The sequence below is a fragment of the Prosopis cineraria genome, unplaced genomic scaffold (genome assembly GCF_029017545.1).
Source record: "Prosopis cineraria cultivar Desert tree isolate PC_DT_omini unplaced genomic scaffold, ASM2901754v1 PC8, whole genome shotgun sequence".
Classification (NCBI taxonomy): domain Eukaryota; kingdom Viridiplantae; phylum Streptophyta; class Magnoliopsida; order Fabales; family Fabaceae; genus Prosopis; species Prosopis cineraria.
Window position 1 is genome coordinate 10,438,089 of NW_026555339.1, and position 25,220 is coordinate 10,463,308.

Consider the following 25,220-nt stretch of genomic DNA (forward strand, 5'->3'; position numbering starts at 1 on the left):
AAAGTTAAAATGCACATAAGGCTATGAGGGAATAACTTTTTAAATGATACTTAAATTTAAAAAATAATTAATTTTATAACTATTAATTATGGAGATATCTTGAAAAAAAAATAAATAAATAAATACAAATGATTAAGTAAGAAAAGGTAAAAAGTAAATTATGAATTTATAATTACTTGCTGAAAATTATTTACGTCATTTTCTTATATATGTATTTTATTATTTATCTATCAATATTTAATTAAATAACATTACAGTGAAAATAATAGAGGATACTCTTTATCGGAATCTGTGGCAAAAATGAATGAGTAAATAATATATATATATATATATATAACTTTAATTCAATTATAATTTAGTTTTTAAATTTTAAGTTATTATAACATAATTTTTATAATTTTGACTCGTATAACCAAATCTATTAACTTTAACTCATTACAATTCGGTGATATATTTTCATTAATTAAAAATTAATCCCTAAGTTACAAAATAATTTTTGTGTTTACAATTTTATTTTCTATAATATAAAAACTAATATTTTTAATGGTTAAAATAATATAGACTGAATTGTAATTAAATTAAAATTATAAGAATTGAATTATAACAAGTGAAAGTTTAGAAATTAAATTATAATTAAATAAAAACTATCAACATTAAATGATTCATTTTTTCATAAACAAATAAATGATATGCGTGCCCTATAACAGATTAACAGTACACTAAAATAATCATGTTGATTAGCAAGTGGCAAATCTTGATTCTAACTTCTAAAGATAGAAAGAGAGAAGGAAAAACCTCTGATTAATTACTTTGTTATATTCAATTATGAAAGCAGCCACTTAAAGCCAATCGAACTCTTGGCTTGATGGCGAGAGCAATTTAGCTCTTCCAATCAAATCACGAGTTCGAAACGGCGACACAGAAGAAGAACATGAATTTGACGATCTTCGTCTCTCAATGAGGTGTTTCAAAACACCTCTCCTTTTAATAATCACTGCTCATAATTTTCCATTGCTTGAGCACATCATCTTTTAAATTACTTGAACAAATCATCTGTTATATATATTATACAATTATGTATATAAATGTTGATGGCAAAACTAACCCTTTTCATTTAGATTGTTACATATATAAGATAATCCCAACCATTTGTTTAAGTAAAAATATTTCCCGTTGATGGCAAATTTTGGAATATTGTTTACGGTTGGAAATTTTAAATTTTGTTTTGTATTATTATAGAGTATTTGATATCTAATATTATTATATGCCATATTTGCATATTATCAAATTTAAATGAGGGTAACTGTTGTATTGTATTTCCTTTGGACCAAAATATAGGACATTGATAACTAATTTATAATTTTCAAAAATGTTAGTCGAAACCTTAATTTTTTAAAAGAATTTACACTTTTTCAATTTTACCTTTATAAATACCTTATATAAGTATTTTGATAATGATAATTAAAACTTTAATGCATTATTTTTTTAAAAGTAATAAAAAAGCAAGGATATAGTTAAAAAAAATAAATATAAAAGTTGTCTAATGTCTTGTATTTTAAATTAAGTAAATTTTTTAGAAAATATTCTATATTGTGGTTTAGAAGGAGTAAATAAATTGGAATAAAATTCAACAAACAGCTATAAATATTAAAAATGTCTGGCTTTAAGTATAATTTAGCCTAAATAAAGTTATTTATTTTATTTTTTTTGAATAGAATAAAGTGATTTATTTGAAAACACTTCTTAAAGTTGAAATGGTGCAATTGTTATGGAATTAATGTATAGAGAATGAAGTGATATTTACTTCCTCCGACCACAATATAAGTCTTTTTTTATAAATTTTGCTTGATCTAAAATATAGAGTGTTAGATGGGTGTTATATTTTTCTCAATTATGCACTTACTTTATTGAGTAATTAATAAGAATTTTTTAAATAAGTTAAATATTATATTTATTATGCTTAATGGTACAATTGAAAAAGTATGAAATTTTTTAAAAAAATTAAGATCTTAGCAAACCATTTTTTAAAAACATAAATTATTTAATAATAACTTATATTATGATTCAAAAGGAATATAATTTATTGAGGAACTAAATTGTAAATATCATAAACCTAAATCTATAAATAGGGGGGTCATGGTCATCTAGGTTGGATGTGATAAGAAATTGTTTTCTTAACCTATCTCGAGAATCATAAGAAAATTTATGCTAGTTACAATCTAAAAAACCACAATACCAATCTATCAATTCATAAGATACTTGACACTTTTGACCACAAATTTAGTATGCTTTCATATATAATTTTTTTTTGTTTTTGATTTGATATGGATTGAGTATAAATTCGATATACTATGAGCAATCAATTTTAACAAAATATTGGAATAAAAGTATCCAGTTGAAGTAGCTTAGCACCTTTGTGTCTTTAAAAAAAGAAAAGAAAAGAAGGAAAAGTATTCAATTAAAGCATAATGAAAAGAAACATAGAGGGAGGGCTCAATAGATGCAGGCAAAAAGGTCATAGCAAGATAAAAGAGATCAATAAATTAAAAATCGACCATTGCCCGCCATTGAAGCCCGTGGCTTGGTGGCGAAAGTGTTTTGCTATCACAAGTCAAGCCACGAGTTCGAATCGGCACTCTCAATCTCACGCGCACAACACAACAACAACATTCAACAGTGATGAGGTATTTTAAAATACCTCCCCCTTTTGAAGGACCACTAATTATTAATTTGGTTTCCATTTCTTTAATTCTTTTTTTTCTATGCGGACTAATTAAATGCAAGCCGCTTATCTTGATTTATCAGCGTTTAACTTTTACAATTTGTTAATCAACGGGATTTTTTAATTATATAATTAATCATCTGCATTCAATGAAAGGGTGACATGCCATGGTGTTATTTATATTAAAATAAATACTTTTTTATATTATAATATAAGTCATTATTAACTAATTTATGTGTCCTTTGAATGTAATAAATATAACATTTAATTCATTCAAAATACTATCATTAATTATTCAATAAAGCTAGAGTGTGATTGAAAAAATATAAAATGCCTACCCAATATCCTATATTTTAAATTAAATAAAACTTTTAGGAGACAACTGATATTGTGATTTGGATGGGGTATATCAAAAGAGCTATATTTCTTATAGTAAAATGAAATAATATAAAAGCTTTGAGTTTATCTTATATCAAGTAGTCTCACAAGTGAAATATAGTTTGTAAATGTAAAGATTCTCCTATTCAATAGGCTAATCTTTTATAATGGGATCTTTCTTTAAATTTATGCTCATAACATTAGTATTTTCATTGAGAAATTAGTCTCACAAATAGAGTTACCGACAAAAGATTCTAACTAACAAGAAGCTTAGTAAAATGTCATAAAGTGAAGCCGTAAAAAACATCACCTCTTGAATAGGGGGCATTGGCGTTTGGTTTTAGCACTATATGAGCATATATGGTGCTCATCATTTGATAAGCAATTTAGACAGTCTAAATTTAAATTTTTTTATCTTTATTTTATATTTATCATAAAAAATTATAAAATTTTAATAAATCTATTTGATCATCAATATGGACAATATATATTTTATTTTAATGATCCAATTTAATATTAATTTTTTTATAATTTTTATAAATTGACTATTCAAATATATGTTGAATCTTATGGATTTAATAATAAATTTTTTTAAAAAAATTATTTTAGTAAATATAATATTAAAAAATAAAGATAATAATAATCTCCAAATTGACACTTTAAAAAATTAAGAAAAAGTTACAACTTGAAAATTTTAAATCTAAACTATCCAAAGTTTATCTACGTAGTTAATTTATAAAAATTATTAAAAAATTTGTATGCTAAATTAGATTATCCAAATTAAATTTGTATTATCCAAATTGATAGTAAGATATATTTATTAAAATTTTATAATTTTTTATAATAAATATAAAATAAAAATGTAAAAAATGAAATCTTAAAATTTAGACCGTCTAGATTAAAAATCTATACTTTGAGTCCATACCAAAATCAAACTTGGAGGCACTTCCAAAACTCATAAGTCTCATATCTAGACTCTCTTTTTTTTTTCCAAATTTGCGCTCATAGTAGAGTCCTATTTTAAATAAATATCAATTGCATAGTAGATTTTATAATATAACTTATAAACATCAGCATAATTTTTTTTATAAACTCAGCATAAAAAGTTTTAGCATATAATGTATGAAACCAAAACTAATTAGTTAAGTAGTTAAATACTCCCTCCGTTTCTATATATAAGAGAAAAAAACTGTATCATACAATTTAAAAAAAGTTGGTTAACCATAATAATTATGTCTGAAAATTAAAAAATTTAAACTAAAATACCCTATGTTAATCAACATAAGGATGCATTAATTATTTCTCGCTAATGTAAATTATGAGGGGTGATTTAGAAAATGTGTAATAGATACTTATTAAAATAGGTGATTTCGCTTATATAAAAAACAAGTAAAAAAATGATAGTTTCTCTTATAAATAGAAACGGAGGTAGTAGGCAGCAATGGAGTCCAAGGACATCTTTTGGCTCTTTGGTTGGTGTACTACATATCTAACCAATAAGGTAGAGGTTCAAACTCGCAATGAAGAGAAGAACAAGGAAGCATAATTCATGAGGTATTTCAAAATACCTCTCTATTTCTTTCTACCCATATGAGCTAAAAGCATAACATTCTCAAATTTTAAATTTAATTAATTAAATCCGGTTAGAGTAATTAAGTTTATTAGTGAGCTGTGTGACTAGAGAGGTTTAATGTATGTTTTTAGTTGTAATTTTAACCTTAAATGTTGGTTTGAAGTGAAGTTGGCTCACTCGGATGTGAAAGAGGGAGAAAATTTAAAGGATGAGGTTTCGTGCTACACGCTGTGGTTTATGGCTAATCTACTACAATGCATGTGTGTCTAATAACTAAAGACGGGCCTCTCTGTGCCATGAGCCATGTCGCATTTGCGTTCGCTGCGTCACATGGTTACTTTTTTGCAGAAATAAGAGTGTTCTGTAGCTCGCGAAATAAAGAAAGAAGGGAGAAAAACAAAGAGAAGCACGAGGATCTTTACTAGGGTTTAAAACATTTAGAGCACATTAAAGCTAGATAACATCTAATGTAAGATTTTTAAGCTCATTTCTTCCTTTATTTTTCCATTTTAACTAGTTGGGAAGTTAGAGTTTGAATTAGAATAATGATTTTCGGTCCATAGAAGCTATGGTCTAAACCCATTGACCTAAATAAAGTTAATGAAAGTTGTTTGAGCTATTTAATCCTGTTATTTATGGCTTTACGTGTTTTTGATTGTTGGAAGTCATAAATATCCATAATTTCATTATTAATGAGGTGGTTGGAGCAATGTGACTCCATTAATTGTTATTTAAGAATTCATTGAGATTAATGAAAGTTAGAAGAAGCTAATAAACCTTATTAGTACCTTTATATGTGAAGGGTATGAATATTAAGGGTGAAGAAGTATTGAACTAGATAGGAGAAATTAGGCAAAAAGGGATATTAATGAATTATATTGTAACTAATTGTAGATTAATCACATTTGGCACCATTCAACCTCCATAAAAGCTTTGGGAGTATGAAAATGAGGGTAAACCTTTGACCTCTTAAAGGGTTGCAGTAGCCAAGGAATTCTTTTTTATGTTTTTGTATATTAATTAATTTTGTGATTTATACTTAATAACTGAAATGTGTGAAATTGAATGAAATGCAAGCATGGCATGATTTACTTGAAAATCCAATATAATGATCTTGTAAAGTTCAATAAAGTGTTTCCTTTGGAGTTCAATGATTTGATTTCTTAATGGAGTTCAATAATTTTGTATTAAATGGAGTTCAATGACTTGAGTTGAGAAAAGTTCAATGAAATAGTATTTTGTGAAGTTTTATGCTTTGAGGAGTTCAATGATTATTGTAATGTGGAGTTCTATGATTATTGTGAATTGAGGAAATGTGGAGTATAATGAAGTGAGTTGACATGTTAGGGTGTGAAATAATTACATGTTATGAGAAATTACATTTGATGCATTACATGATCATGAGAGATGGGAGTTCATCTAGAAAGAGGAGTAGAGAGTTAAAAATTCACGTGATAAGACTTCCATCAAAATTTGATAGTTTGCCCAGATTTATTTAGTATATATTTTGTTAAACTATATTATGTATTTTGAGCCTTAAGGTGTATATGTACTAATTGAGAAATCTATTACAGGGTCAAAATACTAGTGTAAATAGGAAGTTAATGAGAATGTAATTATTGTGGATTGATATGATAATTTATGAATTTAAGGCTCCTCTTTCTATTTTTATAATTAATGATTGAGCATTGAAAATGTGTTTTATGAGTTATGTTTGAAATGTAGTGTAATGCATTGATTTTGTATTAGTCTTTTGAGTGTGTTTAGGACATGAATTAGGCTTTTAATTGTGTCAATATTGTATATGAGTGAGTTTTTAAAATGAGTGTTCAAATTTTGATTAGAAAATGCTATGACTGTGAAATCATTGTCATTAACTAGAGCTATGAAAAAGCTCTTTATAGACATCTAGATCACCTCATTCGGATATCGGATGGAGAAATGAGATGCGTTGGAAGCTCACCCCTGGTGTTGTCAAATGACAACAGTAGTGTTGTCAAATATGTGCAATGCGCTGTGGTATATGGCATAAAGGCATTTATGCTGGCGCATATGTATTATAAGTCATGGCATACGTCTACTTTTCTGCACAGTTTTTTTGTTTTCATATTTTATACAAATGCTTTAACTTGCAAGCGATCCCATGCTTTCATATACATCTAATTACTCTTCTTTTAATCAGTATAGGTTTAGTGAATGTTTTGAATTTTGAAAAAATTATGATCCCTATTTGTGTAATTTGACAAATTTTGGTAATTACCTTAATAATTGGAGATAATGATGGATTAGTAAGAGTAACCTTTCTGTCTAACCTAGAGATTTTACAAAGGGCCATTATTCTTTTTTTAAAAAATTAGCTTAGTGGCATATATAATGCATCCATTTATATAGTCAAAACCTCTTATGAAATTCTTTCGATGTGGGATGTAACAGCTCACTCGATCAATCTGTGATGCCCCATCAAATGTGGCCTATCAACTAAGCAAATTTGAATATAACTTTGGTACCATTTTATCATTGAATCATTACTCTCTCTTCAAAAAAGCTAACTCAGTGGGTTGTGCAACACATTCATTTATATGGCCATAACTCTCCTAAAATCCTTTCAACGTAAGACATAACACACAAATTTGTCTTAAATTAAATTATGAACTATTATTATTCACTCCTCCCACAAAAGACAAAGAAAGTTATTTCTTTAATTCATATAGTTTTGACTTGATTAAAATATAATTATTGGATTTTGATGCAATGTAATTCAATTTTTATAATTTTTGACTTGGTTAAAATTTGATTTTTAAATTTAAATCATTGCAACTCAATCTCTATAATTTTAATTATTTTAAATACTAGTCTCTAATGTTTAAGAAATCACTTTATTTCTTAAATTTTTATGTTTCTTTAAAAATGTAAGAAATAATATTTTAAATGATTAAAGTTATAAAGATTGAGTTGCATCAAATTAAAATTTAATGATTGAATTTTAGTAGAGCCAATATTTGGATAACAATAAAGATTGATTTAGTTGATAAAGATTTAACTTATAACTCACAAGGTTGTAAGTTCAAATCTCTCGATGTAAGGACCTTGTTGATAGATGATTTATAAATATCTTTGTAAATATTCATTGAGTCTAGAGACCTGTTCTAATCCTGGTGAGTTCGTGGGAACCAACTCACCTAAAATTTTTGCCATAAAAGAGAGAGTCAATGTTGGGATTGAGGTTTGGAAAAATTGCTAGTAACTTCTTGAGATTGAAATTATGCTAGAGGACCAAATGACCAAGATGCAAGCAGATAGGCTTAAGGTGTGAATAAATAGTCATGAAATCCCAAACCTATCTATTGGCACCTTAAGCCTATTTGCTTGCAGCCTGGTCCTTTGATCTTCTGGCACAATTTTGATTCAAAAAAGAAATTTGCTAGCAATTTTTTCTTGAATTTTTAACCAAATCAAAATAATGAGACCAAGTAATTAATTTTTTTTTAAATGCAAGCATGAATTTAGACTAAAGGAGTTATTTGTGTACCTAATAAACTTAAATAAAAGTTTTATCAAATTGGTATAAGATCAGTTATATTATATAGTAGTGAATGTTGAGCTTTAAATGGACAATAGGAGCATAAAGATGGAGTAACTAAGATGAGGATATTGAGATGGATGTGTGAGCATACATGCAAAGATAAAATATAAAAAAAACATATATAAGAAACAGTGAATGTGACATTTATTGAGAAGAAAATGATAAAAAATCATATAAGATAATTTAAAAATGTATAAAGAAAATTGTGAGAGATACCAACAAAAAAGCCAAACAAATAATAATATTCAGCATGATAATCGAACAACGATTAAATGCCCAAAAGCAAACCCAAAGACAATTCAAGAAAATGGAGGCCTCCTTAGTAAAAGAAGGTAGATAGTACAACAAATTTTTTAAAGAAAAATAGATTACAAAAAAAAAAAACTAGGAAAACAGACAAAAAACGTTATAAGAGGCACGAATATTTTCCTTTATGGTACATTCAGCACACAGACTTTGGCTTGGCTTGAATGGAAAGAAAAATGGGAAGAAAATAGTGAGAAGAGAAAACTATAATTTTTTTTTTTCAAAAATAATAAATGTTTTTACTATTTTTAAGAGTTTTTTTTTTTAATGTGCCCTTCTCTCTACTTATCTCCCCATGAGGGCTTAAATTCGTATCTGTTTATTATTTTAATACATATTTAGTTTCATAGCCAATGATTTTGATACATGTAAACTCATAGAACTTAATTGGTCGAAGAAAAAGGTAAATAGCAACAAAAAAGCAGTAATTTATTTATTACGTTTTTGACAAAAATGCCCAAAACTAAAGGCGGAAATAGGTTAGACCGAACTAAACTTTATCTAAATAGACCTGAACTTGTATCCAAGGTACTAAAAATCGGATCGGTTATTGAATTGGTCAAGACATTGGTTTAAGGGTTAGTGGTTCAATCGAGGGTTAAATCGGAGTCAAACCGGTCATAATTAAAATAATAAAATTTAAATAAAAAATATTAATTATTAAAATATTTATCCATATTTAAGATTAATGTCATACAAATACAACAATAATTTTAACAATAATAAAATACTCTAATTAAAAACAATAAAAAGTTTAAAACTAAAAGAACAATATTTTAAAAAAAATACAAGGGTTAAAATTTCATTGTCAGAAAAGGTTTCTGCGCTAAAGCAGAGGGAAGACCAAGAAATCATCCAAAATTAAAGCTTTTTCTATTCTCTATTAATTTCACTTCTACCCTTCTAAAAAAGAGCCTTCGGGTCTGCCGTCTGTCACACTTCACTCCTACTCTTTTATTATATCGCTATCTTCTCTCTTCAGTCTTCGTTCACCTTTCTCATAAATTCAAAATTCCACATTTCCACTCTCAGCTACTGTCATGGTCAAAAGCTACTGGCTTTAGCCACAACTATGGTGAGATGAGCCATGGTGAAGTGGAGTTCAACTTCAAACGATCCCCACAGCGAGAAGAGATAGGTTGATGGTAAGGGTTTTCTAGAGAGGTAGAGACAGAGTTCTTTCGGCCACTAGGGATTTCGTGATCTGAATTTAAAGTAGACAAAGTCTATGTGAGATTGTGATTTTTCATGTTTTTTTCATCTGATTTCTCATTTCTGAATATATTTTAAAAAAAAAAAGCTCAACAAAATGACCTTATTCTGAACTTTTTTTTTGGAGTAACCTAGTTAACCCGTCCAACCCATTGGGTTAGTCAGGCTATACCGGGTTACCCCAGGTCAACCCCAGGTTGACTGGGTCACCTTTGAAACAATTTAAATGAAAAAACGGACCGATAAAGAGGCCGGTTTACCGGTTGAATCGGTCGGTTTGATCCGGTTTTTCATTCCATGCCTGTATCATAAACCAAAAGCCTGAACCTGACTTGAAACCTATATAAAGCTTTTTTTATATTTCAGGCTTGAGCTTGTTTAAAGCTTGGCCTGACCTGAAAACTTATTTAAAGGCCTATTTAAAAGTAAGCATTTTAAATAGGCTTACATTTTAATTTTAAACGTCTCAAAATGTACTTTAGGACATTATAGTATATAATATATAATCTGATGTATCAATTACAATATATAATAATTGAAAAGATTTATCAACTACACTACAATATAATAATAAAGTAACAACATTAAAAGTAATATCTAAGTCCAATGTGATTGAAAATATAACAAAAAATAAAATGAATAAATTGATTAAAAATTATATGATGAAACTTATGTGTTTGTGATATATTACATTATGTGTGTGTAAATATGCCGGCTTGTTAGGTTTGTAAGTTAGCCTTTGAAAAAGTAGATCTAACCTGTTCAACTAAATAGGCCTAATTAAAAGCTTGAATCTAACTTAATCTCATTTAATAAATAGATTATATTGAAACTTGAAGTAGGTCAAGTTATAGGTTTTTATTAGGGGCTTGACTTATTCTCACCCTTACCCAAACTACCATTCTTTAGCCACGTAGCCAATGATCATTTCAGTTGTTCATATAGGATATAGCACGCATGGACATAACTTTTATACAGATTTTTTTTTTATGAAAAAATCATTACTCTTTTTGCCGACAAAAAAAAAATTATTACTCATGACATTTTCAGTTAATAATTTATAAAAGAAGAATTGAAATTAATTAATGTGCATATTTTCTAAGGAGATTAAATTAAAATATAAAGAAAAGAAGTAAATGCGCAATAATAAATTCATGCCACAACGTAATAAAATTCTAAACTTCCCAATTGGCCTCATGTCTTGCTGGTGGGATTATTAAACTCTCATCGGTTAATTTATGAGTTCGATTCAGCACTCACACGCATCAATTTCCAATCCAAATTCTCTTTCGTCGATCTAACAAAAATGAGGTGTTTCAAAATACCTCTCTTTTTCTTTTCCCAAAAAGATTTTATTTTATTTTAATTTAGAGATACCTTTCTTTTATTTTAAAACCTATACAAACCTCCCATCAAATCAATAATCACAAAACACAAACCTCCATTCTTTTTTTTTTTTTGAGCAAAAAAACAAACCTCCATTCTACTTTAAAGATTTTATTTCCCTCCATCCTAACTGTTAATTGACTTTTTAAACCAAAATACCCTTCTTTAAACATAAATATAACCTAAAAATAATTTAAAATACCGAAAAAAATAAATGCATATTTTTTTTACTTCTTTATTCATATTTTACTTTTAGTTATGTAAAATTACTTATTTATTTTTTAAAAAATAAATAAATAAGTTGGCTACAATAATATTTCAAACACACATGTACAAAAAAATTAATTAATTAGGTTTTTAATATAATAAGAGAGAAATTAGTTAATATAATTTATGTTTATTTTCTGTAAATTTCATAAATTGTAAACAATATTTTAGATTATTTATTTAAATATTTTCATAATTAATTATTAAATTCCATTAAATTTGGAGAGAGAACAAATCAATTAGAAGTGCAAATTAGTAATTGTAATTTTTTCAACATAATTACAAGAAAAAATTAAATATTTTAAAATATTTACTGAAATATTTTTAACTGCGTTAAAAATTAGACTAAAATATATGTTTACAGGAAGGAGCTCCCTGTAATTTTAGTAAAATAGAAAGGAGGACACAATATTTTACTAAAAAAAAGGAAAGAAAAAATTATACGTATTTAGATTAATCAGGCAAGTCATTCTTCTTAATCTTAATTTTTTTAAAGGACAAAACTTAGCATAAAATTAATCATTTAGTTTGTATAGTTTTTGATTTAGTTAAAACACTATCTTTTACAATTTGATCCCTATAATTTTATTTATTTAAAATTCTGGTCTTTATATTTTAAAAAATAAAATTACAAGGAATAAAGTTATTATTTAAATTTAATAATTAATATTTTAAATGACTAAATCTATAAGTCCTAATTGCACTAAGTTAAAATTTAATAATTGAATTATAATTAAATTAAATTATAGAGATTGTCAGATTGAATTGTATTGAGAGTGAAAATTTAAGAATATAATTGAGTCAAAAATATAAGATCAAATGGTCAATATTTTTAAATAATTGTCAATTGACATCTTGACGAGAGGACAATTAGATATAAAAACAAATACTCATGAGTGCGAGCTCTCAAATCAATTTAATTTAATCTTATTAATATAATATTTTACACTGCATTTTATTTTTTAAAAAAAATTTTACTCTTTTTTCTTACATAAATAATTATATAGTTTTTATTAATTTATATAGTTACCAATTCATAGTTGTCAAACTCTCGAGTTGATTATTTGAGTTTAATATTTTTACATTTTTAGGTTACAAAATCATGTCAACTTATATGTAAACTCAAATTAGATACAAACCCAATTAAACTCATAAGTTTACCTTCAAGTTTATTATTTTTTTATTTTCAACTAACAAAATTGTGTCAATTAATTTATAAACTCAAATTAGATGTAAATTTGTTAAACTTGTTAAATTCATTGATTTTTTTTTTTGAGTTGAGTGAATTGAGTATATATTATAAAAAATTTAATTCATAAAAATTATAGAACTTGCTTCAAAGAAAAAAACTTAGCAAAAAATTAATATTAATGAAAAACAAAAAAACAAAAAATAAGTTTCTCTTTTTTAAAATTTCTATATTTTTTATCATAATTTATCAATGTAAATATGTTTAATTTCAATGATTTATATTTTAAATGTATTTAAATTAAATTATGGTCATATTTTATATGTTAATTATTCAATAACAAATTTTTAATGACTATTTATTAATAAAGATAAATTTTTATGAATTTACAATTCGAATTTACCTCCCATCACGAGCTTATTTAAATTTGTGGTTTAACAACCTTAGTTGCCATCAATATTTTTTTGTCAGTAGATTTTAATAATGTTAACTCAATTTTAAATGATAAGAAACAAATATACAAATCCATAATTGAGTCAAATTTAAGAAATTAAATTGATAACTAAAATAAATTTTTTTAAAAAATAAAAATTTAATATCCCTTAAAATTAAAATTTAAACTACAATGAACGCAATCTTGCGATGATAGAAATGCTCAACTATATTAAAAGTAAATGGAACATACTTTTAATCAATTATATAGGGATGCAACATTGAGACGCCAATGCGACTTACGGCGATTTGGTTGGTGTGTTATGCATTCAACTGAAACGTCGGAAGCTCGAATTGGCAGAGAATGAAACAGAAGAAAGAGTATATGACAGATCATGAGGTGTTTCAAAACACCTCTCCTTTTTTTTTTTTTTTTAAATAGGTATCTTAGACTGAAGTCTAAGCATAGGCCCAATGTAATGACCCAAGTACTGTCTGTCCATGGTGAGATTGGTAGGCCCACTATGGACAGTGACGTGGTAATAATGAGTAATGAAAGAATTACTAATGAAATATTATATTGAGAAAATTAGCTTAATGACCTTAAAAAATATAACTCCCATAAATTATGAATAAGATTTTTAAATATTTTGTTATATGACCCATTCATAAAATCAATTAGATGTGTTTTCCTTTTTTATCCTTAGAATATATTTATTATTAAAATAGAATATATTTGATTTAACTAATCTTTAGCTGATTGGGTCTTTCATTTTCATTATCAAAAATCATATTGTGCATGCTCCCTCTCTGATTTATCATCTTTGAATATTTTCTTTATCAAATTTTTGAATCTGATTTTCTTGGATCATCATATTTATCTCTCGTATAATGTTTTTCTTTATCAGAATTTTCGATCTAATTTGCTTGGATCACTATCTTCATCGCAGAGTTTTTTCTCTCTCTTCCTCTCTATTTTTCCTAGATATTACGAAGAGAATATTAAACATTAAAAAAAACTCCATTACTAATTTATGAGACTATATCATTAATATACGATTATAAATCAATAATAAATAAATTGATAAATTTTTGTTGATATGCCTTAATATCAGTGATATATAATTGATATACTATCGTAAATCAACATAACCAAACAATCAGACATAAACTTGTTTAGAATTAATATATAATTGTATATCAATGATGTAGTATCGCAGATCAGTAACACGAAAAATACATAATTATTTTCCCAAAACAGATTGAACAAAATCTCAAAAAATTCTTACTTGAACTCTGGCTCTTGTAACAAAATCTGACCAAACTTTCTCACCCTAAATTAGGAAGTTAGGAGTTTCCATTAATATCTATTCCCTTCAATCCTAATCCCTATTTGATTCTAAATATAAGGTAAAGACATAGTGGTTGATCTGTTTCCATATTGCCCTTCCTTAATTATATCAAGTGTGATTCTTGGACACACTTTATTGTGGTAATTAGTTTCACTGAAGGATAAAACTGGGAAGTTAAACATTTTTTATAAGTTTAAAAATATTAACTATCATTTTTCAATAACAACAAACCATGAAGTTGATTAAGTTTATTCGATGATTAGGATGGGAGGAAGTAATTTTTTACTTGATAAGATTAGCTAATACTTAATCTGTATGTAAAATTGTTTGGAATCATTCATTATTAATTATACAATGGATTAATTTATATTACAGTCAATTGGACCCAACATAGGATTTTGCTTAAAACATATCAAATATAACTTTAAAAGATATTGAATGTCTTTCGTTCATTCAATTTTATTACTATTTGTTCTTGCGGTCACAGGTGAATTTTTGTTTTTGATAAACTCTCTCCTTACATATTTTTCTATTAACCTCTGTCTTTTCACTTAACTATGATTTGGCTTTGCATAATCAATATCAACTAACAATATAAAATAGAAAATTTATAACAAATGTCATGTGGTTTACAAACAAAACTCATTATAGTAAGTCATTATTTAAAAATTAATTTATATAAATATCACATAATAGTAAGCTGCAGTTTAACTGCTGTTAACTGTCATGAACTCCACATGTCTCTGAGCTTTTTGTTTAGTTATAAACTTAAATCATATCAAGATTACAACTTTATTAGCCAAACCAAAGAAAATAATTAGCAAGTATTTGAGGTAGGGAATGTCCGGACAGTGGATAAGCCTTATGAAAATACACTACGAACACATGATATGACGCATCATTTTATAGCATAGCAAACGAAAGGTCAGTCGCTTTTTCGTCTCCAGCCATCCCCAAAGTTCTCAGTCACGCCGCCCTCTCACCTGCCACGCGTCACAGTAGTGGGTCCCACCTCCCCCATTTGGTTGGATCTCCCCATTTCGTTAAATGTTCACTCAAGCTCGTATCTAAAGTGGAAAATAAAGACCTAGCCTGTAAGTTGCATTTAAATAAAGGTTCAGATTAAAAAATAATTTTTTTTAAATAATTGAGCTTTTAAACCCGACCTTAATAAACTTTTAAAAAATAAGCTTAAACCCGAATGACCCTTCAAGCCTTGTTATCGTTTTTTTCTTTTTTTTTTTTTGCAATCTATATAAAAATGGTGTGTAGAGAAAAAAACTTTAAGGCTTAAACTTTTCTAATTTCTAATCTCTCAACTTTCGTTCTCCCAACCTTCTTTATTTGATTGAAACTCTCACTTTTTCAGCTTAAAGATTGAAAATTTCACACTTATTCATATGCTCTCTTGTCGTCCGTTGCTTATCTCTACTTCAATTAGCATACTTTGCTCTCCCATTCGCCGTCAATCATCCCTACTTGTCTCTGATCTCTGCCTCACTCAAAATTACTTGACTATCCCTCCAACATCTACTTGCCCTATCACCCCTCACATCTATCGCATTTGCTCTCCCTCTAACCTCTCACGATCTACTTTTCACTCACAATTATTGTCTTGCTGTGGGTGCTAGGTGACTGACACTTTGATCTTTGATTGTCTTAGATGGGTGCTTTAATTCTCACCAAGTTTAACTAAAGTAATATTTTTTTTGTCAACTAGAATAATTATCTTAATTTATTTTATGTTTAATTTTAAAATATTTTAATTAAATTATAACATTAATTTTTTTATTTTTTTATAATCAGGCTTACAGACCCAGCCCTAAACCCTTAATATAAAGACTGGACCTTAAGATTTGGAGGCATTTTGAAAAATTGAATTTCTCAAACCCATAAGAATTGGACCTACTCATTTTTCAACTCTGCTTGCATAAGAGTAAATCCAGGAAGACAAGGTTTTTTCCCGCTTCATATTTTCTACCAAAAGCCCCATTGAAGATTCCCCCCCCCCCCCCCCAACAAAAAGAAAAGGTAAACCCTTTTCTTGTTCTCTTCAACTAAACTTCGTATGTACTTTCATCATTTGTCTGCGTTCCGAGTTTCTTCCTTTTTGCGCTTTGGTTGAAGTTTTCAATGATTTCAAGAATTTTCTGTTCTATTTTTGGTCTTAGAATTGTTGTCTTGATTCGTCTGCTTGAATCCTTTTCCTTTTACAAGGAAACAAAGTTGAAAAATGATACAGTAAAACAGGGAGATTAATTGAATAAAACAGTAATTTCATCTTGTTCTTGTTACTCGATGAGTGTGATAACAAGAAATGAGTGACAATCTCAGACGACCCAGCCCTGGAGGCTACTCCAACCTTCTTACTTGAGTTTATTGAAAATAAATTGTCTTAAAGTAAATGTTCTAGTTTGATGACAACAGGAAAGAAAAACAGGTTCATATGGCCTGGTCTGTGATGATATTGTGATCGTATATGGTCTTTTTTTTTTTTTTATGCTATGGATGATTTTAATGTTCTAGTGTCGGCTAAGAGTATCAGCTTCTTACATCAACAGGGTAGAAAAACCTTAGATATGATCCTTGGATATCAAGTTATTCAACAGAATTATGACATGAAGAGCAATGTTTTGAAATGTGTTACTAAATTTTTAAAATATTTATGCGTTATGTTTTTACTAAAGAATCTGGTAAATAACAACTACCTTAAGAATCTTCACTTAATTATTCTGAAAATCATAGAGTGGTAACTTGCTTAATTGGAAAAAAAAAAAAAAGATCGAATCCTTTTCTTTGATTTCATTTTTTTGTCATGCTAATATCCATCCCAATGATATATAAAGAATAAGTAGGGTGATTGAGGGTCTCCCTAGCTGAGCCCTCTCTCAGGTCTAATTCTACCAACGATTTTCCCAAAAAATATTACACTAAATTTAATAGTAGTAATTAGAGCTGTGCAAAAGTCTCGTGGTCTCGTTCAGTCCAATCCGACTCATAAAAATCCGGTCCTATCCAGTCTTGTAAAATGCTGGTTTTATAGGACCAAAAAGACCAAAAAGACAGGACTGATTTTTCAGGTAAGACCAGACTAGAGACCAAACATCTGGACTAAGTGGTCTGGTTTGGTCCTATATAATTATTTTAATATAATTAAAATTAATTTATAAATTATTAATTAATAAGTCTTAGAAAAAAAAAGTCTTAATCTTAGCTTGCACTTTGCACTCTGATCGAAAAAAAACCTCAACACTGTTACTTAACAGCACTTAGCATCTCAGCCACTTACTCAACTTTGCTCTCATTCTCAATTTGTTCAGTGAGCCAAAGCCCTAGTCCCTGCCTTGCACTTTGTACTCTGATCTTGATCCGTTCGAACTTTGAAGGAACATGTTGTGGGCTGATTTTTATTACTTCTGTTCTTGCTGATTTTTTCCTCTGGTCTATTTTCGGTCATTTCTCTGATTTTTTATTGAAGTTATGTATTTAAATCACTTGGAGTTTGGACTGTAACTAAAATATTATTTTCTTGGTTTTAAAAATTATTATGGATTTATTATGATTATAAGTATTTTTATTATCTTAATTGAGTTAGTTAAGTTGAAATAGATTATTGGTCATCATAGAAAAAAAAAAAAAAAAAAAAGGCCAAGTGAATATTGGACTAATAGGACCAGTCTTCCAGTCCTATGGACCAAGTCCAGTCTTGTTAATCTTCGGGTTTTCACAGGACCAGACCGGACTACGGGTTACTAAGCCAGTCCTTTTCATGAAAAGGACTAGACTCCAGTTAAGCTATAGTCCAGTCCCGTCCAGTTTTTTGTACACCTCATGTGCCACCCACCAAGTAGAGAAACCCAATTTGAGTAAGACAGCTTTAAGAAAATCCCACCTGTCAAAGGCTTTATTCATGTCAAGTTTAACAGCCATCTCATAGTAATCACCCCTTTGGCTTTCAGATAGTGAAACAACTCATGGACAATCAATATGTTATCCTGAATTACTCTACCCTGTACAAATGCTCTCTGATTTTCAGAAATAATAGTGGGCATTATAGTCTTCATTCTATTGGCTGAGTTTAGGGAAAATTTTATAGGAAAAATTGCAAAGGCTTATATGTCAAAATTGGGTGACAGATTCGAGAGAATCAGTTTTGGGGATCATAATCATGTCTGTCTCATTAATCCCCCACGGAGATAACCCATCACCAAAAAAGGATTTAACCATTCTATAATTTGTGGGCCAATAATACCCATGAGCTGTGGTAGAAGTACCTGAGTAGCCATCAGGTCTAGGCACTTTGGTTCCTCCTAATTCAAAGGCAACAAACTTTAAAATATGTTAAACGTTGATAACAGAATTTAAAATATAACGATATGATAGTCATGAATGTACTTAAACGATATTGTGAAGAAAATAAATTCACTAATAAGTCATTTGGAACGCTATCCACTTACCTGTAGTGCTTCCAATAACTAAAATCCATTCCATAAGCCTTCAATCAAATCTTTCTTCTTCTAAACACCCTATTTAATATAAAAAGAAAATTTTATGGGCTTTACTCAATTTTTTTAAAAATTCTTTTTCAATATTAATAACACCATATTCAACTAAGTTCTCAAATCAATATATTTTAAGACTCAATTTTTCCAATCCCTTCAACGCCATATACATGCTTCTCTATCCAACACTTTAATTTGATTATATTCTAACTTGTCTTTCTAACACCTCTCTAACACATCACTAATATTTAATCAAGATTGCGCGAGTGTGTATACATATACACGCAATACACTTTTTCACTTAAAAAAAAAAAATCCAATGTTCTTCCACCACACATTTTATCAAGCATCATATATGTATCTCAAAATGAAATCATTAAACAACATCAATGTTATAATTTATCAACCACACAACTCCAAGAGGTCATGCAGGTTTAAGCATGAGAGAAATATTATTTCTAAAGCATTTTCAAACTAATACCCATTATACAGGCAGCATGCAGGATATAATATTTTAAAAACTTTATGAGATGAAATGCATGCTCAAATAAACCTATTAATTGATAGTAAGTATACTATTAGGTAGAATCTTAAGGAACGGATAATTAATGAATATGTCGACTGACCAAACTGCTTGCATCATCAAGTGTTGAAGCAAAAGCTAGCATGTAAAATGCTTTGTAGACTCAATGCAGATAATAAGATTACCAATGGGTGTATGCATGATTCAAAGACTTCCATATTTAATTAAATTATTTTACACCATAGGCCAAATAGCTATCAGTTCACACAAACTTCACTGGATGTAACATTGACGTTTCCATTATACTCATCTTAAATAATGCAATGAAGGAGAACACTTACTCTACTTTCTTTTTCATAGTCAATGATGTATATTCTCTAGGGTCGAACTTCAAGCGAACCTTAACTATACGATCATGTGTAATGCTATCACCTTCTTGGTAGAATGAAAATGGAAAGAGTAGCATTTGATGAAAATGAACTAATAGACACAGATGTTTCTCTCTTGGGCCAAGAACTAGGATCGACCTTGACAAGTATAGTGGGTTTTCTGTGCTCCTAATACTAAAAATTTCAATTTGAAATTAATTTCCCCTCCCCATCTAGACACACACGACAGCAGGCAGAGAACAGGGGAAAAGTTTACAATCTCAGCCATATAAAAAAAAAAAATACTCACAAAAATCAAAGAGGAAGGAAAAGATTCAAAGCCCCTCACATTCACACAGAAAATTAGAACAGAAAGAGAGAGAGTCAATTTCACAACAACAAATTTACACCTTCACACAGAGATCCAGCACAAACAAAAAGGACTTGAAGATTCATACCTGAAATCAGTAACGCCAGAATCAGGGAGTATAGAATACAAGTCGTGCGGACACGAAGGAGGGACAAGAAGAAGGTCCAACAAACCCCCACACCACGACAGGAACAAAGGAGGAGGAAGAAGCTTAGGCCATGCGAAGCAAAACTAGGGAAAGATGAAAAAGATCCTCACGCACTCACAAAGACGGCACAGAGATAGAACAGAGAAGGCAACAGAAGAAGCACGCTCCCATGTCGGCGAACTAGAATGGAGCAGGAAAGGTGGGGTTTGAAGCTTCCAGGCCTTCAGACTTCTTTCTCTCTCAACAGGGCAGAACGCTTAAATCTTTTTTTTTTTCTTTTTTTTTGTTTGGACGAAAGAACTTTTAAATCAGATCGGGGAGGAGAGGAAAGAAAAAAAAATTCTGACACGTCATGTGGAGGGCATAACAGTAATTTTACTGATTATGAGGAGAACGAAATGAAACTTCTCTTCGGGCTCCAGGAGAATCGTCGATCTCCAGACCTAAGCAGCCATAATAATTTCCACCAAGCGACCAACTCACGTTTGTTAAAATTATCCCAAAACTAATTAAAGTACACTTAAATGATCTAATCCTACTTAATTATTTTTAATCATTTCACATGACATCATAGACCAAGTATCACTTTCCAATCCCTGTATATAATAGACAAGTTTATTACTCTCAACTTGCCACATAAAAAAATAATATCTTTTATATTTAGTCAATGATTCATTACCACGCTTAGTTATTTAATAAAAAAATAATTCTTAATAAAATTCATGGGTTTTTACAACCTGCATTTGTAATTTTAAAAATTTAAACATAAATTATAGTGTGTGATTTATTATGATAGATGTTTTATTTTTTTCATGATGCACTGACCAACAAATTTTTAAAGAAAATAAGTTAATTTTATTTTGCATAATATGCTTAGAAATTTAGACAGAGCATATACAGATCTAATAATATTTGTTGGAGAATAAATTTTCTTTTTCAATTAATTATGGGGTAGAATTTAACAGAAAATTTATTCTTTAATATAATTTCAAAGTTTCCCTCACATCAATTGAACGAAGAGCACAAATGTAGCTGTTGCATTCTTAAATCTATTATGAGAGCAATATATTTTAAAATAAAAATAAATTATTATTTATGCCTTTAATATATTTGAGTAAAACAAATTTTAAAATATAATAATTTTTTTATGTAAATTTAAATCGACATAAAGTAACATATCACAAGTACACAAAAATAAATTAGTTTAAAATTTTTATTTTTTTAAAATTTTATGCTTACCCTTCAAATGATAAAAGATCCTTACAAATATTCAAAAAAAAAAATTCAAATAAGTTTTTACAATACTTACAAATAAGTGAAAAAAATGCACACGTCAAAATCTAGTTATCATAGATGATTTCCATTAGTTCAAGGTGCTCTGGCCAAATCAAGTTTAATCTAAATTTTTTTCTCGACTTTGTCAGTTGGAGGAGTCAAGTCTAGGAGTATAGGCGAGCAATCTAGGCCAACAGGTTCCAATACTTGTTAAAGGGCGTTATAATGATGTTCTCGCCAGGGTATGTTATAGATGGCACAATGTATGCGTGTGTTTGGATAGACACAAAAATCAATTTTACAGCCCATAATCAATTTTTTGATTGAAATTACCTAATTACCACAAAAATACAATAATCGATTAAAGAGGCAAAATACACATTAATCCATAATCTACCAAAACCAGCTTCAGCTTAAAATTTTTTTACCATTATTCACGTGCTCTCTCTCTCTGTGAAAGCTGAAAACCTATGTTGCCCTTCACTCGCTCTCTCTCTCTCTTCTTTCTAATCGTCATTTGTCTCATTTCAGTCGCGGCTTTCTCATTTCTGATCTCCTCTCTCATTCAGTCTTCACAGTAGTGCCGTCTCTCTACCATCATCCACCCACCCCCAACGTAGTCACCGTCCGCCGTCTCATCGTCGTTCCATCTTTGCCGTTATCCATCCACCTCTAACAGTTGTGCTGTCTCACAGTGAGTTCTCACAGAGGCAACAATCTTTCAGCCATCCGCCAACTTGTGCAGATCTGTGGTCCTCGTGGCATCGCCTCCTCCGTCCGCCGTCTCCGAGTTGCGTCCAGTAGCGGTGATCTCCTGTCATAGTCGAGGAAGGTAGTAAGCTTTATTTATACTCTCTTGCCTTGATCTACTCGTGGTCCTCCATCCGTCGCTGATCTGCTCGTGGTCCTCTTCACTCGGTCCAGCTCAGAGGTAAATGATCTTCTTTGACCTTTTTTTGGACGATCTTAGTCAGGTGCAATGTTTGATCTTGGTCAGACTCTATTTTCCTCTTCACTTTGATCTATGCATGGATGGATTTGTTCTCGCGATTGCTGGCTTAGTTTTGTGTGGTTTGAACCATTTATAACTCTTAAACATTTGTAAATAATAATGTGGGTGAAAGTTGATTTTTCATGTTGTTTCTATGTTAGTTTTGTGCCTAGTCGAACTCTGTGCTGAATATAGGAGAACTGTTAAAAGTTAATTTTTTAGCTATTGAAACCTGATTTTAGTCAAAATCTTGTACATTTGCAAATTATGGGAAAGTTGTTAAAAGTTAGTTTTGTGCCTAGTTGAACTCTTTGCTGGTTTTGGTCTGTATGATCACTGATTACCAGAGTTTTATTCTCAAACAGTATGTTTTGCATATATAGGGGTCATTTAGTCAATTTTTTTGTTGTGTGAGTCTTTGTTGAATTTAGCTCCTCTGAAAATTGTCAAGTTTTTGTCATGTAATATTTTAATTATAATTCCTATAATTAACATGTTAATTTTTTATATAGTATAATGAGTAATAATAAGTCAAAAGCTTTATGGGATCAAAGAAATACTAGAATATTTATTGACATTTGTTTGGACCAAGCTCAAAAATCACAAAGAAATGGTGGTAGTTTTACCAAAGCAGGATGGCTCAACATAATTTCTACCTTCAATGAGAGGACTGGACAGAAACATGATAGACAACAATTCAAGAATAAGTGGGATAATATAAAAAAAGAGTGGATACTGTGAGATATGTTGGTTTCAAGTGAGACAAGATTGGGTTGGGATTACGCAAACAATACTGTGGATACTTCATATAATTGGTGGGAGAAGAAGATATTGGTATGATGTTATTATGTGAGGCTTTATATTTATTTTATTTATTTGTGTATTTTGTAATATTATTGATAATTTATGTGCAAAAAAATCCATTATACGAGAAATTCAGACATAAAGGATTACCATTTACCAATGAATTAACTGAGTTGTTCTAAGGTACTATCACCAATGGACCTAGAGTATGGGCACCTTCAAGTGGAGTTTTGCCTAACATTTATAATAGGAATGAAGGTGAGGATGAAGAGGTGTATCGGCTAGATATGGCAAATGAGGGTATTGATTTGGAGGAAGGTTCAGAAGATAGTGATGAGATCTTAGGAACTATTGGAGTAAGAGGTGAATTTAATAGAGTAGTTCTAAATGCTTCTCAAGGAACCTTAAGTAGAGGCAGTGGTAAGAGGAAGAGGGACGAAAGCAGTAACAATAGAAAGAAGAATAAGTTACCTAGTACAAGTCAAATAGTAGATGCAATGAGTGTAATAGCTCAGACAATAAAGGAAGAATCTCAACAGGCCAAGGAAACATCAATTCCTGAAGTCATATCTATAGTCAAACAATGGGAAGAAGTTGCAACTGACAAACATTGGGTTTCACGATGCATGTCACTCTTCATGTCCCGAGAGGCTAGAGTGATGTTTTTGACAATGAAGGATGATAAAGAAAGTGTTTTGAAGTGGTTGAGATATGAATGTTACAAAAATGATTGATTATTAGAGTTTTAAAACTTATTATAAGCATATGATCTTACTTAAAGAGTAGTCTAACATGTTTGTATTATATTGTTGAATTTGACTTATGTAGCCTCTTGAACTACTTATGTACTTTTTATATATGGTAATCAAGTATTACAATGTTGTGGAAAAGTTATTGGTATTTCTATAGATAACTTATTTAGATGTATCTATAATTGAAATTAAGTGCACGTGTTATTTATGTGTTTGGTTACAGATAACAAGACACATGGAAGATTTGTCTAAAAAAAAGCTAAAAAAGCCCAAGAAGTTAGTGCTCTCATTGGGTTGTATGAACAAAACATTTGTGCAACGAGCCATGAAGAAATAGTAAATATACAGGTCATTTGTGGGTAAATGAAATTTTAAAGGGATACCCAGTTCGTTGTTATGAAATGTTTAGAATAGAACCATATGTGTTTCATCAATTATGCAGTGAATTGACACGGCATGGATTGAAGGATACTAGGCGAATGAGAGTACAGGAAATGGTTGCAATTTTTTTAAATACAATTGAACATAGGTTGGGAAATAGGATGGCACAAGAAAGATTTCAACATTCAGGAGAGACTATTCATAGACATTTTCATGAAGTTTTAATGGCCTGCTCGAAACTTGCAATGGAATATATCAAACCACTAGACAGGTCCTTTTATCACATATCAAACAAAATAGAAAAATGATAAGCGATATTGGCTATTCTTTAAAAATGCCATTGGAGCAATTGATGGCACACATATTTCATGTGTAGCCCTTGCTAGTGAAAAATCAAAATATATTGAAAGAAAAGGAATCCCTACGCAAAATGTAATGGCTGTGTGTGATTGGGACATGTGCTTTACTTTTATCTTGGCTAGATGGGAGGGCACTGCACATGATGCTCGCATTTTTCAACATGCCCTGACAACTCGATCCATGAACTTTCCACATTCGCCTTCAGATATATTTGTTTATTCAATTTATTTGTGTTAGACTTTCCAGCTTACAGACATTAATAGTCATCTTTTTTTACAAGGTAAATATTATTTGATGGATGCTAACTATCCAACACCAAATGGATACCTTGGTCCGTATAGACGGG

General features: G+C 29.4%; 1 protein-coding gene and 1 long non-coding RNA gene across 3 annotated transcripts; one reads left to right on the plus strand and one right to left on the minus strand.

The window, feature by feature from the left end:
• Positions 1-15,035: 15,035 nt before the first annotated feature.
• LOC129318972 (uncharacterized) lies at positions 15,036-20,649 on the minus strand. Of its 2 annotated transcripts, XR_008595372.1 has the most exons (4): positions 20,252-20,649; positions 18,858-18,926; positions 18,675-18,710; positions 15,036-15,467 (listed from the first exon to the last, which is right to left on the minus strand). It is a non-coding gene; the product is annotated as an uncharacterized LOC129318972 (long non-coding RNA). The 2 variants fall into 2 exon arrangements; XR_008595371.1 differs by lacking the exon at positions 15,036-15,467 and having other exon boundaries at positions 18,299-18,710; positions 20,252-20,601.
• A 3,019-nt stretch (positions 20,650-23,668) lies between these two features.
• LOC129317283 (uncharacterized) lies at positions 23,669-24,115 on the plus strand. Its single transcript, XM_054961642.1, has one exon. The coding sequence runs from the start codon at positions 23,669-23,671 to the stop codon at positions 24,113-24,115; it is 447 nt and encodes a 148-aa protein (XP_054817617.1).
• The last annotated feature ends 1,105 nt before the right edge of the window (positions 24,116-25,220 follow it).

Coding starts and splice junctions, on each gene's coding strand:
- LOC129317283 (XM_054961642.1), top strand. CDS start 23,669: ATGGCAAATGAGGGTATTGATTTGGAGGAAGGTTCAGAAGATAGTGAT.